This window comes from Engystomops pustulosus, chromosome 2 (genome assembly GCF_040894005.1).
Source record: "Engystomops pustulosus chromosome 2, aEngPut4.maternal, whole genome shotgun sequence".
NCBI classification, from domain to species: domain Eukaryota; kingdom Metazoa; phylum Chordata; class Amphibia; order Anura; family Leptodactylidae; genus Engystomops; species Engystomops pustulosus.
The window spans coordinates 234,585,988-234,599,090 of record NC_092412.1 but is presented as its reverse complement, the minus strand read 5'-3'; the positions used below and the strand labels follow the sequence as shown (position 1 = coordinate 234,599,090).

The window sequence follows — 13,103 nt, the reverse complement described above, 5'->3', positions numbered from 1 at the left end:
GTAAACAACTAACATGCTGTTACTCCTATACAAAACTATACAGGACTTGTGTAGTTGATGTCTGTGTCTCTCACAGGCAGCAGATAAAGCACAGAGACTAAATATGTTTCAGTATGCATTACACACAGACATGAGCGTGGGGAGGAGAGGGGAGGGGAACAAGGGGTGACATCACTTTCTCGATCCAAGTGCCCACACTAATTTGCATAATAAAGAAAATATGATTTAGAATTATTAATGTATGAATTAATTAGATAAAGGCTAAGTTCTTTGTGAACTAACAGGCGTCCTTTAAAGAAATCATTCACCAGTTTTTGTCTGACTTTCATAATCTAATTCTTTTCATGATCTGTGCAAACTGCTTGCACATGTATTTATTAAGTGTCCGCTGCACTACACCCGACGCAACACAAAATTCTGCACTGAAAGGGGCCATCCAGTGCACAGTCGGACCGTGCGTCACAGTCCTCATGCAGTGTCTGACAAAATTGTGTGAAAGACCCAACATATTTTATCCATTTCTGTATAATTTCACAAATATCCCCTATTAAAATATATTTTATCTCGGTATATGACCCTATCTTCCTTACCTCACTTCCCTATGTGGTACCTGGTCATATTTTTGTCTCTTCAGCTGTTGTGTACTGTGTATTCAGTTTTGATCACATGATACTTTAAAGCGTAACTAAAGCTTTCAAGTTACTTTTATTTCAGAAATGAATAGAGCAGGTAAAATAGTAATCAGTGTAATATACTTCATTAAGAATATTTTCTGTCCCTTGTTTCTTCTTGTTTCTCCTATAGTGAGCAGTGTATCTGAAAGCATTCAGTGACCATCTACTTCAGACAGATAATGAGGCTAATGATTAACTCTTTACATAGCTGAAGCATATCTCTCTTAATGTTTCAGCTCTCTGAGGAGATTAGATTATCCAGGGACTGTCTGTAAAGAGGAACATTATCAGGTTCCGTCATCTCTAAGCTATCAGTGGTGCATGGGGACAAGGAGCTGATTTACACAAACTTCTTAAATAAGCCAAGGGAAAATAAAGGTCAAAGAAACTAATTTCAATAATTTCAGTATTATAATCAGTACTTTACCATTATTGATTTATACATTTGTTGCACATTAAAACTTGACTCGTCTTAGTCTACTGTACTGTACTGCATTTTATGTTAAAAAAAGGAATTATAGGGACACAATCTATGTATACTGTTATTGACCAGTAATAGAATTCTTGCATCCCCTTCTATAAATGTTATGATTTTCTTTTGAGTGGACCCATGTTAGCCATTGATCATACCAACACACGTATCTATCACATTATTCCATTTGTAGAAAATCTTGTTGTATCTCTCAGATCATACAACTTAATTATGAAATGTATCATCTCTTTCTTCCTAGACTCAAGGGCTCCCACTTAAGCAAAATTACACGGCTATAGTCAAAGCGGAATCTGATAATTTGCTTTTCTACTTTTTTTTAAATCAATATATAAACCACCTTCTCTTTCTGCACGGATGTGGTTTTTGGTAATGAAAAAAGTAATTCAACTCTGTGTCAAGTAGGTCAGACATTAGGAGAATATTCCTACAGCGTATTTCATTACTTTTATATGGTCCCTTGCTTATTTATGACTTTCAGACTTATTTGGGCCATCAGGTCCCAGTTCAAATTTCAGTCTCTTTGGTTATTAATGTCATTAATTTACGGCAGTTGTGTGTTTGCCCTATTAGTAACGATAAAATGATTAAGTTATCAAATGCAAGTACTGTGGGCGGAGGTAGGCCTCTTGGGGGGAATTTAATTTATATTTCTACCTGTCTATCATTCTTTCAGTAGGATAATTTTGACTTTTAATATGTATTACTCTTACTCTTAGTATGCAATACTCTTCCGTTATATTGAAAGACTATACACATAAAACCTAATACAGGACACAGGAGAAGTCACCTAGGGGGAGAACTGGAGAAAGAAACAGCTTACTGTGCTCTGCCTTAAAATTCAGTTGCATTTTATTTGTTTCCTGAATATAACACATTACAAGTAGGAATGAGCAGGCCCAATGAAGTTCAGGTTCAGTTAAGTTTGGCTTTGTTGGCAGCATTTAAATAGTTAACACACTTTCAGTGCCAGCCCCAATTGCGAGTGTTAATGGTGGGGGGAGGCTTACTGAGCTGAACTCAAACTTTTGACTGCATTTTGAGTTTGGGGGTTGTGACCGAGCAATGTCCATCACAGATCCCGTACAGATCTGCTCATCACTCATTACAAGGATGACCACTATTTCAGATACAACAGTAACACAGGGAGATCAAATCTTTGGTTTATAGATTCTGTATGAATCATTCATTTTTGCAGGCACTAAATCAGATCCATATCTTTTATGATTTGCTTCTGATGAATATTTCAAAATGGCGGCCAGCTACTGCTTTCAATTACACCAGAGCTAAGGAAGGAAGATAGGCAAGTGAAAATTAAGAAATTCTTTAAAAATTAACAACCGCATAAGGGAGCTTTTTATGAAAATCTTTGTTTACGAGAACTATAGGGGGCTATAAACCAATTTCCAGAAAAAAATAAAGCAACAGTGGTTTAGACCTATTTAATTCAGACCTGAACCAAATCTTTGGAAATATTTTATTATATTAAATGAAGCTCAATTCTTGGATGATTCACTCAACACTAGCGGCACAGAACGGAGCAGGGCTACTGTAGGTCATAATAAACTTTAAGGGGTGTTCCCTTTTCATTAAATAAATGTTTTTTGTTTCATGATAAAAAGTTAGACAATTTTCCAAAATACATTGGGGCACATTTACTTAAGATTGTCCGCCTCATATCATGAATGTATCTCTTCCCCGCTCAGGTCTGACAGAGTTCACCATCTTTTTAGTGGTGCATCTAAGTGCTTGGGCTTGCGACACAATTTAAAAAGTTAAATCCTGTGATCAGTCCGAATCAGTCGAATCATCCGACCTCACGCCCTCTAAATTGTGCTGCAAGGAAGCAAGTGCCAAAAGAAGGGTTGCGTGCAACACAATTGCAACGCAACGTCTACTAAAATACCTGTGCAAGCCTTTTTCCCATTGAAATAGTTCGAAAAAAGTCTGTCGCAAAGCCTTAGTAAATGTTTAGTCAAGGTTTTCTAGATCTCTGCTTGTTGTCATTCTTTTGAAAGACTCTATGTTTAGTTGAAGTGAACAGAAATCTGTCCATGGTCATGTGATGTCACACAGGTGCAACGCTCGTTATAATGCAAAGACCAATGAGAGCTGTGTATTATAACGAATCGTGAACCTGTGTGACATGGACAGATTTCTATCCACTAGAAGTAACCAATGCAGCTTTCTATAGAATGACTTTTCATTGCTAACAACAATAATATTTATTTACTGAAGTGGGATATGAATTACATACAAAATATTAATATAAGGATGCACCAAATTCACCAAATTGTCTTATGTTTGTTAATAAATTTGGTGAGGGGATAAGAAGAAAATTATAAAGTGCCAGAGAATTCTAAGTGTCTACATCACTGATTCTAAACTGTACAGTAAATGAGTTTTGTACTGGAGAGCTAAGTTTTTAATACCAATAAAGCCTTGTTTATCCTGTGGATGTGCGATAAAATTAATTATTTACTTGTTAGTTGGACTATATTAGTTACTGGGGGTTTAATTGGTAATCATACATAGCTATACTCATGTCACTTGCAATTCATAATTAATTAGATCCAAAGATTTAACATCGATCCATATTATTAAATTTTAATATTTTATTTCATGTTATTTATTGCTTTTAAATGATTTGTAGTTATGAAATTTGCAAATACTTGTACAATTATGAGCTCCAAAGGAAATATAACAAACATAATGGAGGCTCTTTTCATTAATATCATCGTCCACATATATTGCTACTCTTGGAAGATCTGCCAATAGCAAAAGGATCATATTTGTGATGCATTCAGATGTGGCATAGTAAAACATAACACTGAACAAGTAAATTACCGTATATACTTGAGTATAAGCCAACCTGAGTATAAGCCAAGGTACCTAATTTTACTACAAAAAGATGGGAACATTTTTTGATTCAAGTATAAACCTGCACCCAGGATATAGCCAGCACATGCCCCCAGTATATAGCCAGCCAGCCCCTTCCCCAACACATTGCCAGTAGCCCATGCCCCATAGTATACAGTATAGCCAGCCCCCCCCCCCAGTATATAGGCAGCAGCCCATGCCCCCCATATGTAGCCAGCAGCCCATCCCAATAGTATATAGGCAGCAGCCCCTGCCCCCCCCCCCGTATTTAACCAGCAGAGCCTACCCCCATTGTATAGCCAGCAGCCCCTGGGGACAGGGAAGACGTAAGAGCCCTACGCCTCCCACAATCTTGTTGTCTGCCTACATGCCGATTAACCACCATATAGTCTCAATTTCCTTTCAAGAACTAAGTATGGTGCCAACTTAGTCAAGTGTGGGTGTACAAGGGGGATGTAAGGAGAAATAATAGATGACTAAAAGAGGGTTACAACAACAGCTTTGGCAGGTATATGGGCACCTTAAAACTTTATAGCAAAATTTGAAAACTTCCAACCACACAATATAATTTTTCATGAATAAAAAAATTCAAGGCACATTGTATCATCCATATGTATTCCCCTGCCTCTAATCTAATCTGCTTTTTATTTATTCCCTTCCTCCTATGCAATCATTTGTTTCCAGTGGCTGCTGTAAAGAATAAAAGAGGTGAGTTCTTTCTTAGCGTAGATAGATTGCCTATGAGCTGAGATATATATATATAGACTCAGTTCATAGTGCAGATCTTAGTAAATAACTGTAGAGGTAGGTGCATGACGTATGCAAGTGGCATTGGAGGAAATTTCAACCTTTGTGGTTAGGGTTAAATAAGTGATCTCACTTAGTGTTGAGTATGTAGCTCAAAATAATAGAAATATAATAAGCTCCCTGTCTTGAAAAAGTTTGACTGGACTTATGGGGCCCTGGTATTAAGCGCCTTAATATGAAGGCCCTGGGATTAAACCCTGGCATTGACCCCTATGATGCCATGGCCAGTGTTCATTGCAGAACCAAAGAGCAGAGATAAAGGGAGCTAGATTGAGTGACCTCGTATTTCAGTCAAGGGCCCAAATTAGAGGCTTAATGGACATCTACAACCAGGATCAAGGATGGTAAGCCAAGCACACTGACATACTGGTGTGTGCCTCCTCAAGCAGGATCTACTATTATTTAAGCTTCCTATGCCCTTGTTCTTAAGAAAATAAGACTTTAAAAAATATAGAAATAAGCCTGAAAGACTCCATTAAGACCTATGCAGCCCAGAGCCCTTCGGGCTCATTTGCATAATTTTAAAAACTAAAAAAAAAACTGCATAAGAAGCTAAAAGAAGAGCAGATCCTACCAGAGGGCTCACACACCAGTATGTCAGTGTGCTTGGTTTACAATTCTTGATTCTGATGGTAGATATCATTTAAGACTATCTCCAACAAAAATCATTAGTAAATGTTCTCAAGTGCATTGAAAATATAAAAGTTCAATAAAGCGAAAGCTTTAACATGCTTTATTGGATGAAAGTGATGATATAAAATAAAGTGCAGCGCAAAATATTTTGTGTAATTTATATCAGGTTTGTTACACTAGAAATGTGTAGCATCGCTATTATATTTTACCACAGAAGGTTGAAATTCCTTAATTTTTTTTTTAAATTTTTACAAAGGCACACTATCTAATCCACAAATGTGGACCTTCTGTATGTCTTTCTGATTTAATCTTTATATTTGCATGCAGAAATAAGCATGATTTGCATGTTTAGCTATTTATGCTATTTTAAGACATTGTACATCATTGTACAATGCAGTGTGCGACTCATTCAGTAAAATGGAATAATGTATAAAACATGATGGCTGGCAAAAAAATCTGACACTTAGAAGCTCTACAGGAAAATACTGATATTCTAAATAAGATTTGGAACCAGTCACTATTTCTGGTCATCTTATTTCTGCTGTATATTTTTGGGTTCTATCGGGTTCTTATTTCTGATGTATATTTTTGGGTTCTATTGATATACTTTTGTCTTCCCAACTTTCACGTCTTATTAGAGCAAGACCAATATTTGTAGTAATATTACGGTATATACTCGAGTATAAGATGAATTTTTCAGCACAATGTTTATCTTGAAAATTCCCCACTTCACTTATACTCACTTCTAAGTATAAGTATAAATATAAACTGAGTACTCACGTTTCCGACGCCCTGGGAGGACCTGGGAGGATACGTGGGTCTGCTCATACTAGAGTATATCTAGTACATTAGTTAACACTGCGATCGAAGATTTTTTATCCAGGGTAGTCAAGGGTGGTTTTGGATATCACTGTGATACATCATGTGAGTTTGGGGGATTTTTATTTATATATATTTTTCTTTAGCCATTTTTTTCTCATGGTGCAGGGCTTTTTTACAGCCTAAAAACAATTTATAGCAAATAGATGTTATTTTTTAATTCCATGACTTCTGCTTAAAGAAAAATTTTCATGTTATAGTCCTCACTAAGTGTTCTCCATTACTGTAACTCAGAATACTATATAGGTAGGGACAACATATTTTATCATTTTTGGTCATTGTAAGTAAAGCAGGTAAAAAGTCATGTTGCAATAATACATTCCTTTGCATTCTTACAAAATTGACTTCAGTGGACATTGAAAATCTGTCGCACAGTCACATTGTTAGAAGATTATTCAATTTAATGCTAATCCAGTTTAATAGAATAGATTAGATTCTAAATAATTCATCAGTAAAACAAGTATTCAAAGAATCTAAAAATAGACAATATAAATCTATTATTTGGAGGAATTTGCTTGTAGCTAAAATATGTTGGTTAATTATTGCATATAATTAGATATTTAGCAAATTGCAAGATGTTTAAAATTGATTTTTAACATCTCCTGCTATAATAGTTTCCTGCAGTGGTTTCTTTTTTTACTGGTAAGTTGGGGTGATCTACCTATATTCTGCATCAACATTAAAAAGTATTTCCCATCAATGCACAGGCAAACTCTGGAGACGGGCAATCAAACACAAGCCTGGATGATTTTTCTCTTTTCCACTTTTCACAAAAACTTTTTTATTTTCCTTTGAAAAACCTTCTTTTATTTCCCTTAAAAGGTACAATGATGGGTTCAATGAGGAGCCCTGCAATGAGAATCTCTTCAGGGACCTTACATTATTCTGAAATATAGAATATAAAACTTTAGAAATAGGGACAGATGTAGCAACTTGACACTAAGTTGCTGAAATGTGATACCTTGTTACATAACAAAATAAAAGACTTTGTAAAGTCGTTGAAAAGTTTGAGTTTAAGACCTGTGCCACATACCTCAATTGATTAATGTTAAGCACAGCCATTTGACTTTATGAATTCTAAATAGATACTACACTAGTATATACAATAAAATCATGCTACAAATTAAATAATTGTAACAATACTTTTCAATAATCAATGTTACAAGTATTGTAGTTATTACCGTATTTTCCGGGCCATTAGGCGCACCGGAATATAAGGCGCAACAGTCCGATGTGCCTTATATATGTAATAATTCCATATATAAGGCGCATCGGACTATAAGGCGCAGGGTCGGGGGCGTGGCGGAGGTCCGGGGGCGGAGCGGAGACCCGACGGGACGCGACGGGGCGCGGAGAAGAGACGCGGAACGCGGGGAAGGTGAGCGGGGAAGGTGAGGGAGAGGTGGAGAATGGCATACTTACATAGGTCCCCGCTACCGGAGACAGCAGATCTCCAGCGGGAACTGCAGACCACGCGGCAGAAGTTGTTCGTGCCGCGTGGTCTGCAGTTCCCGCTGGAGATCTGCTATCTCCGGTAGCGGGGACCTATGTAAGTAGGGTCCGCTGCCCTCATATAGGGCGCACCGGACTATAAGGCGCACTTTGGATTTCCAAGGAAATCCAAGGCTTTTAAGTGCGCCTTATAGTCCGGAAAATACGGTATGTCTATTAGCCTTACCTTGAGCTTGTATCCTTAAAGGACATCTACCACCAGATTACTGGTAGTAGGGTGTCCTTTTTAGGCTGCTCGTTCCATTTAGTGGATAGGGGGACTGTTTTTTACTAGTTTTGTCAAGGGCTGAGCCCTCTTCATACTCAGCTGGTGTTTGCTGCACAATGGAGCAAACAACCATCGCTAACCCCCGCGATCAGAGCTAACCCTTTCACCACGGCCGGCAAAGGTGCCCCGGCAAAGAGTGGACGCAGCCATCTTGGCTTGGATCGTCGCTCCCTGAGGCATCATTTGGGAGTAGCGATCCATTGATATGACAGCCTTTTGTCACACAAAGTCATGTTTTAGGCTATCTATTACAATGTGTGATTTGCACAATGTAATAGATAATGTGCAACATCCCCATATACTGCCATAGTAGTATGGCATTATATGGTAGGATAAATCAGACAACCTAGGGTTAAAGTACCCTAGGGGGTATGAAAAATTCTGAAAAGTAAAAAAAAAAAAAATATTAAATTAAAAAAAAAAAATTCAAATCATCCCCCTTTCACTTGAACTGATATAAATATAAATAAAGAGAGAGCACACTCAATGCCCAGGCTCTCATGTCACTGGTGTGATCCTAATTCCCTAACCAGGAGGAGGAGGCTTAAAGCAGGGGACGTGCATAAATTGATAGTTGGGTAAGCCGAGAGGCGCTCAGGTGCCGTCAGCCTGAGAGCCTCTCGGCTGTTTTACAAATGTAATATTTCATTATTAAAGATACCAGAAAACGTGTAAGAAACAATCCCCCTATCTCCTAGACAGGACGAACAGCTTAACTAGGACACTCTACCAGCAGTAATCTGGGGTCAGTTGTCCTTTCTCTATGTATGTACGTACCACCAACTACCACCATTTCATAGAGATGTGTCAAAGTTTACCATAACATTTCATAACATGATAACTTTCAGAACCACAGTCTTAACGATATGGGTGTGTTGAAGCCTAGTTATGTAGTTTTCCCAAGCTGACACAAAATTTATTATCAGCAAAAGATCCCAAATAACTGGACCATCAAACTGAAACCCAGACTTCTTCAGTTTTACCATGACCTTCAGAATAGGTGCTATACCATATATATAAGTAAAAGAAAAATGGCAGCACCCCGAGACTTCAATGTGAAAAAAGTGAACTAGTTTATTCACACATGTGTCCAAACTAGTTCACTTTTTTCACATTGAAGTCTCGGAGTGCTGCCATTTTTCTTTTACTTACATGTGCATGGACTCTGGTCTAAGTACTGGGATGTGCACCTGAGCCATATTTATTTTTCTTATTTGAGCACTGTATATATATGTATACATACATAATTCAAAAAGAAATGGAATAACTGAATACAGCAACTTGTCCTTAAATACAGAAAGAACCAGTGGATCTGACAGATCAATATGCCACTTTGAGCCTATTGCAGGTAAATAGACCTGAAGGGAGGCTAATTGGTCCTCATGACAGACCTTGACTTTATTAGGACACTTTCAGTAAAGGTTTGGAAGTTTCAATGCACAGGGGAACATAGGTTACAATAAGATAATATAAATCAAATCCCCCTAAAGTATTATTTTATCAGTGGCTAATTGGATTCCTGCAGCCCTCAAGAAACACTTAGAGATGACAAAGCTTTCAATATTCTTCTGACAGAAAACAAATTTATTTCTTTGTACCCAGTGGTACGAAGAACTCCTTAGGCCAGAATACACACTGTTCTATATGATTTTCTGTTATGTGACTTCCACCTTTGCTTATTGGAAGCTATGGTAGTGTAAGGGGAGAATTTTCAGAATAATTATTGACTTGATCTGCTGACATGAGAACTTCAAGGTCCTATCCCATGAAGAAAACCCTTGTCCGTATGTCCTATTTGCACCAAATTTGCTGCTTATGTGAGAATGGGCCATACCATTCCACCTTTCACTACAGACCACTTACCGTAACCCAGATTTATTATAATTTGAAAAATTTAAAATTTAGGCATCAATTCACTTCATCCTCTCCTAACAAGGGAAAACATAGGAACTGATGTCATCACATTTGTGAATTTTTTTTGCAATTTTTTACTTAAAAAGTCACAAATGAACTTAAGACATTAGCACATGATATGCCGCATTCATCAAGCTGACTAAGCCATTATAATTGATCTGATGTTCTACTGACATCCATAGAGCTGTTAAAGAGGACCTGTCACCCCATTTATCGGCACTAGGAGCTGCTTACTAAAGTAAGCAGCTCCTAGTGCTTGATCAAACACCGCAGTGTTAGAGTGATAGCATTACCGGAAACCTCCGGTAATGCTATCAAACACTGCGGTGGGGTATAGTGTAATCATCGGACAGCTTGCAAAGCTGTCCGATGTATTCATGAGGGGGCGGTCCGAGGCGCTGCCTCTACCCCGGACCGCCCCGCTCGCACCATAGGCCGGCATTGACTGCCGCGCGCCAGGCAGCAGTCACCGCCCCTAGTCATGCCCCAACCCCGCCCCCTCATGAATACGTCGGACAGCTTTGCGAGCTGTCCGACAATTACACCATACCCTGCCGCACTGTTAGATAGCGTTACCAGAAGCGCTTGCTCAAGCACTAGGAGCTGCTTACTTTAGTGCCGATAAATGGGGTGACAAGTTCTCTTTAAGACACTCCAAAAACTGGAACACCTATACACGTGCAATGCTAGACAAAGTTATTTTTATTGGCAGTAGTGGATTATAATGTAGGCAGTTTTGGCGGTATCACAGTGCCCAGGCCTACTAGGGGTAGGCCCATGACCAATTTCTGGACATTTGAAGGTCCACCAAAGGTCCTGAAACCACAGATTGAAAGCAAACAGAAGGGACACATTTTCCATTCTAGTACCATATGTAGAAAGTGATTCCAAACTGATAGGAGCTATAATATTCATACAGCCCAGGGCCCATGGCAGCCTTAATCCGCCCCTGCAATAGTAGCCAGTAAGTGACCAGAAATGTAATGACCTAAACCTCTCTAACATAAACACACACTCCTATCCAGTAAAACACAGTGAAAATCCAATGGCATCTTGAGGCAGTAAAAGTTTTTTTCGGTTATTAAAGATATTAAAATCACAATACATATTAAAATGCAAATTCTGGCACCACTCCACAGTTAGCATGACAAGCCAAACATGTGCGTACAGTAATATTCTAATAAATGTGCAATATCACTGTAGAAAAGCAAGTGGGTGGACGTCAGACAGTGGGCCTCTCTCTATGTGTACGTTCTTTTGCTGGTTATAAGGCCCTTACTAGAGTAAGCACACGGATAGGCAGCATTTTGCAAATTTGCTTCTACTAAGAAGTATTCAGAGATAGAAATTAGAAAATTGAAAAGGTGATTCAAAGATTTGGAACACATTTGCAAATTTGCTCCAATAGTCCTGGTATATGCTCTAGTTCTCTAAAACACAGATTTATATTATAAAAACATCCTATCTTGTTTTGTCAATTTTATAAGATAAGGTCTTTATCCAGGGAGGGAGGCACAGTATCTGAGCTGACAGTGATTGTTATAGCTCAAATGTAACAGAGCTGACAGTGTTTGATATAGCTCAGATGTAGCAGAGCTGACAGTGCTTGTTATAGCTCAGTAGCGGTGTTGAGGGTGTCATTGTGTGTTATTTGCATCTCAGGGATCTCATAATCTCTTCTTTCTGTTCTGTCTCATCTATCTTTTTCAGATTGTTACATTCTAGAAGACTGTTCAAAAGCTGAATAAAATTGTAGATAAACTTGCACCCTGATGATCTAAGCACATTGTCAGCACACAGCATCTCATAGCACAGAGGTATCATGAAGTTCCCGCCTACCCTCTGGAATCTTACACTGACCATCACTGAGTGATAGGAGCTAAAACAGCAATAAAATTGTAAATGAAGTGGATTAAAATGAGCATTATTGTGTAAGCATCACTAGGGGATTACAATTTTGGAAATTAAAGAACTTTTATTCATGGGCAAACACCTTTGACAGGACACAACTATAAACACACAAGTACATATGATAAAATAATGATGCTTATTGAATCCATAGACATTCACACATTTTTCATTTGATATATTCTGCATTTATTTGCAGTATTTCTTGGTCCAATGTGTACCTCTTACCAGTGTTGGACTGGGATATCTTGGGCCCAGCCTTAAAATCTGATATTGGGGCCCACCACTGCTATAAGTTTGTTACATAATCTATTATTATATAATCATATAAATACATAGGATAGTTGAGATATATTGTGATCCTGCAAAGTAAACTAAAGCTAATGTCCATATTCTTGAATAAGCTAAATTCTGAGTCACTCGGAAAAAGCGATTTGGTGAGAGCAGAATAATATCCAGCTTTACTACAGGAATTCCAGCAAACCATCATTTAAATCGGATTTATAGTGGAGAAATTACTTGAAGTTCAAGACCAATATTCTTGAATTTATGATGCCACGCATGGTACCAATATCATGCAATTTGTCCCACTGATAACAATGGGGAATATTGATTGATGCCTGTGCAATGAATAGCATTGTAATTATTAAGAAGGCGAAGGACAATCTCTCTGCCTCCTGTGCCGGGTTAAAGCCATGTGTGTGCCTAGATTTTGTACAAACATTATGTGATCTCTATTCATTTAAGAGGTTTCTAGGTCAGGAGCAAGAATAAGTACCTACTTGTAACAATAAATCCTATTGGCCTCCTATTGCTTTGCCAACATAATTTCATGGTTGCCACAGGGAACGCACCGCAAGGATTTTCTATTTAGCAATATCCTTCATTTTCATTTCTCCCGATATTGAACATTTTCTACATTAATCTATTCTAAATTGTGTTGCTGTTAGGCGATAAATAATCAGATTTCTTTCCTTTGAGTTTAGTGAGAATATGTGTGTTAAAAGCTATAAATATGTCTATGATATTGTGATATGACTACTATTATCTGTACAGTGCTTGAGTGCTTGATGTTACTGAAATACCTTTAGTTTAAAGTGGTTGACCACAATTTATTTATTGGGGGTCAATTTTTTGG

General features: G+C 37.9%; 1 protein-coding gene across 3 annotated transcripts in view; it reads left to right on the top strand.

The window, feature by feature from the left end:
• CADM2 (cell adhesion molecule 2) overlaps positions 1-13,103 on the top strand; it is a 1,001,095-nt gene that overhangs the window by 738,552 nt on the left and 249,440 nt on the right. For 2 of the 3 annotated variants that reach the window (XM_072138534.1, XM_072138536.1), the window contains exon 2: positions 4,729-4,752. The exons of the other annotated variant lie outside the window; for it this stretch is intronic. In XM_072138534.1, coding sequence (XP_071994635.1) covers positions 4,729-4,752 — 24 coding nt within the window. The remainder of the gene's footprint in view (positions 1-4,728; positions 4,753-13,103) is intronic. 3 annotated transcript variants of the gene reach the window in all.